This window comes from Microtus ochrogaster, chromosome 4 (genome assembly GCF_000317375.1).
Source record: "Microtus ochrogaster isolate Prairie Vole_2 chromosome 4, MicOch1.0, whole genome shotgun sequence".
NCBI classification, from domain to species: Eukaryota; Metazoa; Chordata; class Mammalia; order Rodentia; family Cricetidae; genus Microtus; species Microtus ochrogaster.
Genome location: NC_022011.1, coordinates 31,282,748 through 31,286,488, shown reverse-complemented (window position 1 = coordinate 31,286,488; position 3,741 = coordinate 31,282,748). Strand labels below are relative to the sequence as shown.

The following is a 3,741-nucleotide window of genomic DNA, read 5'->3' as shown; positions in this document are numbered from 1 at the left end:
CAAAGGAAGTCAGGGCAGGAACCTGGAGGCAGCAGCTGATGCAGATGCCATGGAAAACTTGGCTTGCTCCTCATGTCTTGCACTGACTATTTTTCTTACAGAACCCAGGACCACCAACCCAGGGTTGGCACTACCCACAATGGGCTGGTACCGTCCACATCAATAATTAATAAGAAAATGTCCCACAGCTGGCCATTGTGAAGGCATTTTCTTAATTAAGGTTCCTACCTCTTAGATGACTTCAGCTTGTGTTAAGTTGACATAAAACTATTCAGTACCCTGTGCAATGCAAGCAGGCCGGGTGCAGGCAGGACTGGCGTTTAGAGATGGGACTCCAATTGTGGACTCCCAATATGTCCAAGGCCTTCTTTATCCAGGTCACCAACCCCTGAGCTCCACCCCCAGCCTTGAACTCTCAGTATGGATTCATATAGCATTAATTAGATCCACAAGTCCAGGTTTATAGGATGAGGGGTCTGGTGCTGCTTTGACACTTCTTGTACGACCTCCTTTTCTAGCTCCGCCAGGCGCCTCACGTAGTTGGCGCCCCACAAATACTTATGGATGGATGGATCGAAGCCCGCGCAGCTTGTCAGTGCGCAGAAGTCCTGGACTGCGGTGGCAAGCTGTAGCCCTTGGTCGACAAAGGGGGCAAAGGGCTACGTCCCTTCTGGAGGAGTAGGGGTGTGGGGATGGGGGTTGTTGTTGGCCAGGTCGGCAGGGGGCGCCCGAGGAACAGGGCGGGGCCGCACCTGTGCTGCTGGCTGCTAGAGATGGGGAGGGGACCGGCGCCTGAAGCAGCTGCGCGCCCCGCCCCGCGGCCTCCTCCCCGCCGCCGCGGCCCCTTGGCTGCTGCCCCGATGCGCTACTGCCGAAGCTCGGACCCAGTAGTCGCCAGAGCAGTTGATGCATCCGGGCCGGCTCGCATCGCCGCTGCCCACACCCCTCGCGGACCCCATTGGCCGCATGGAGTCTCCGGAGAGCGCTGGTCGGGGAGGTGAGTAGGATCCAGGTCCCCCAAACCCCAGCAACAAACTGCAGCCTCTCCCTCTGCCTACTGGCCCGCTGCTCCCGGGGCCTGGAGACCGGCGGGTGCCTCCTGAGCCCGCCCGTCCGACTCAGAGCTGGGGGGCGGAAGAGGGGGCCGGGCCAGCGCCTTGGAAATGTGTGGGGACCCGACTCGGTAAGCACAGACTGCGTCTCTTCTCCTGCTCTTCAAGCTCCGGGTTCAGAAAGCCTTGCTAACTGCCCTCCTAGGCGGTGGAGAGGGGTTTCACCCTGAACCCCCTACCAGCCGAGGCTGGGAGTGGGGGAGGGGCGTGCCGGGACCCGACTTCGGGGTCTGGAGAGGATCCTTGGAGACGATGCTACCCGCTTGTTCACGCGTAGGCTTTGTTCGCCCCAGCGGCGAAACCGGGAGGAATGACAAGAGGCGGAAGGGGGTCTGGGGCTCCGGGCTGAGCTGGGGTTTTGGTGAGGTCATGGCGCATGCACCCGAGCTCCTGGTGCTGCAGGGCAGCGGTGTCCGTGCTGCCCAGCTGCCACATATTTGGAAGGGAAGGTGTGAATGGTATGTTCCCTCCTCAGCCTCTCCCAGCAGTTAGGGACCCAACAGAGGGTTAAGGTCCCACCCGAGTCTGCTCTTCTTGGAGTCTGCCCACAGGCGGCTGGCTAACAATAGGGGGGGACTCTTAAAATCACCTCCCCTCCCGGTTTTCCAGAAAGCTTTTCAGGGATCAATCGCTGTGGGAAGTTGGATGTAAGCTAAACAGTCCTTCGCTTGCCTAGCCATGCCCAACACCTCTAGGATTTCCTGAAGGTCCCATCCGAAGGAGCTACTAGGTGCCTGAGGATTTGGCCAGCTTGTCATTCTGCTGACATCCCAGTCACACGACGACTTCTTGAAGCCCAAAGGGCTGCCCCCTGGGAGCTGTCCCCAAGTTGTCTCCTGGTTCTGCAGGCAGGGAGTAATGTCCTGTTTGAGAACCCTTATCCTCCTAAGCACCAGACATCATTCGGCCCCTGGGACTGGTTGTGCTTTTTGTTGTTTTGTTTTTATGGGAGATCAGATTTCATAATAAACTATTTTTTTATTTTACATACTAATCCCAGTTTCCTCTCCCTCCCCTCCTTCCGTATGCCCCACCACCCCACCCCATCCCCTCCTCAGAGAGGGCAGGGCACATTGCTTTGCGAAGGTCCAGGCCGAGCAAGGCATCCATTCAAAGAGAATAGGTTCCCAAAATGCCAGTACAAGCAGTAGGGACAAATCCTGGTGCCACCACCAGTGGCCCCCGCAGTCTGCCCCTGCCATACAGCTGTCACCCACATTCAGAGGGACTAGTTTGGACCTATGCTGGTTCTGTACCCTGTCTGGCTGGAGTTGGTGAACTCCTATTAGCTCAGGTAAACTGTTTCAGTGGTCATCCCCATCATGGTCTTGATCTCGTGTATCAAAAGTCCCAGGACCCTTGGTCTTCCCAGCACCAGCTCTGTGGGTACCAGAAGGTAGATGGTTTGGAGAGCAAGGACTTGCTGCAGAGCTCAGGGCTGATTTTGAGCTGTGTGATGTTGGCAACTTGACTGTGCCGCCTGAGTCTCCATTAGCACGTCTGTCAGTACAGACAGCCCTTTGTATAGGACAGAGATTTTTCTTTCCTTCTCTGAGAAAGGAAGTGCTTGCCCAAAAGCTTAGACGCAGATGGAATGGGTTGTTTCTGATGCCTAAATCACTGGCGGGGCAGTCACTTAGTTTACCCGATTCAGTGAACATACACCAGGTACCTATTCTGTGCAGGTGCTCGGCCTGCTTGTAGGGAGGAGAAAACCAAGAGGGTTTGTGCTCTCGGGGCCTTTAGCGGTGTGTTCTGCATCCTGAGCTAGCAAGCTCTACTTGGTGGGACTTCATAAGGCTTCATGTGGGTGACTGTAACTGTCACATCTGAGTGACCCTTTGTTTTGGAGCATGTGAAACACACACACACACACACACACACACACACACACACGCAGAGCCCACTGTGGTGGAGGTGTGTATACCACCTCCCAGGATCACAGCCAGGCTAGCTCATACAGACCTTATCAACCTACCTTCCGTATTTTCTATCAAATCTAGACTCATTTTCATCAATAGCCATTGAAGAAACTACCTCCAAAAGGTAAAAATTTTTATAAAGTATCGTTAAGTCAGGGTCTGACAATGTAGCACTGGCTATACTAGTGCTTGCTATGTAGACCAGGCTGGCCTCAAACTCACAGAGCTCTCCTGCCTCCACCCCCTGGGTGCTGAGATTAAAGGTGTGTACCATCATGACAAGCCCAATATACAACTCTTATACCTAAATAATTGGTGGTGGTGGGGGGGAGATATCATTACACAGCCCTGGGTGGCCTGGAGCTCACAGAGACCTACCTGCCTGCCCCTCGAGTTGCTGGAATTAAAGAAGTGTTTGAGCAGCTGCTCCGCCAGGCCCAGCTACTAAATTTCTTTCTTAAAAACTGTGCAGACCACGGAGTTAAAGCATGTGCATAAAAGTGTAAAAAGCTCCCTCCTTGAGAAGCCCACCTGAGCCTTTGGGGACCAAGTCTCTGTCTCTTCCCCACCTCTAAGGGGTCCCAGAGTCTGTAGAGAAGCAGAGACTGAGAGTAGATGTGGTGTCTCAGCTTACTTAAGATACTGAACTGAGCCGGGCGGTGGTGGCGCACACCTTTAATCCCAGCACTCGGGAGGCAGAGGCAGGC

The 3,741-nt window shown here is 54.8% G+C and overlaps 1 protein-coding gene across 1 annotated transcript in view; it reads left to right on the top strand.

The window, feature by feature from the left end:
* The first annotated feature begins 240 nt into the window (after positions 1-240).
* Dbndd1 (dysbindin domain containing 1) overlaps positions 241-3,741 on the top strand; it is an 11,850-nt gene continuing 8,349 nt past the window's right edge. Inside the window, 2 exon segments of the mRNA XM_005345845.3 lie at positions 241-920; positions 922-997. Of these exon segments, the coding sequence (XP_005345902.3) occupies positions 693-920; positions 922-997 (304 nt within the window). The 5' untranslated portion in view covers positions 241-692.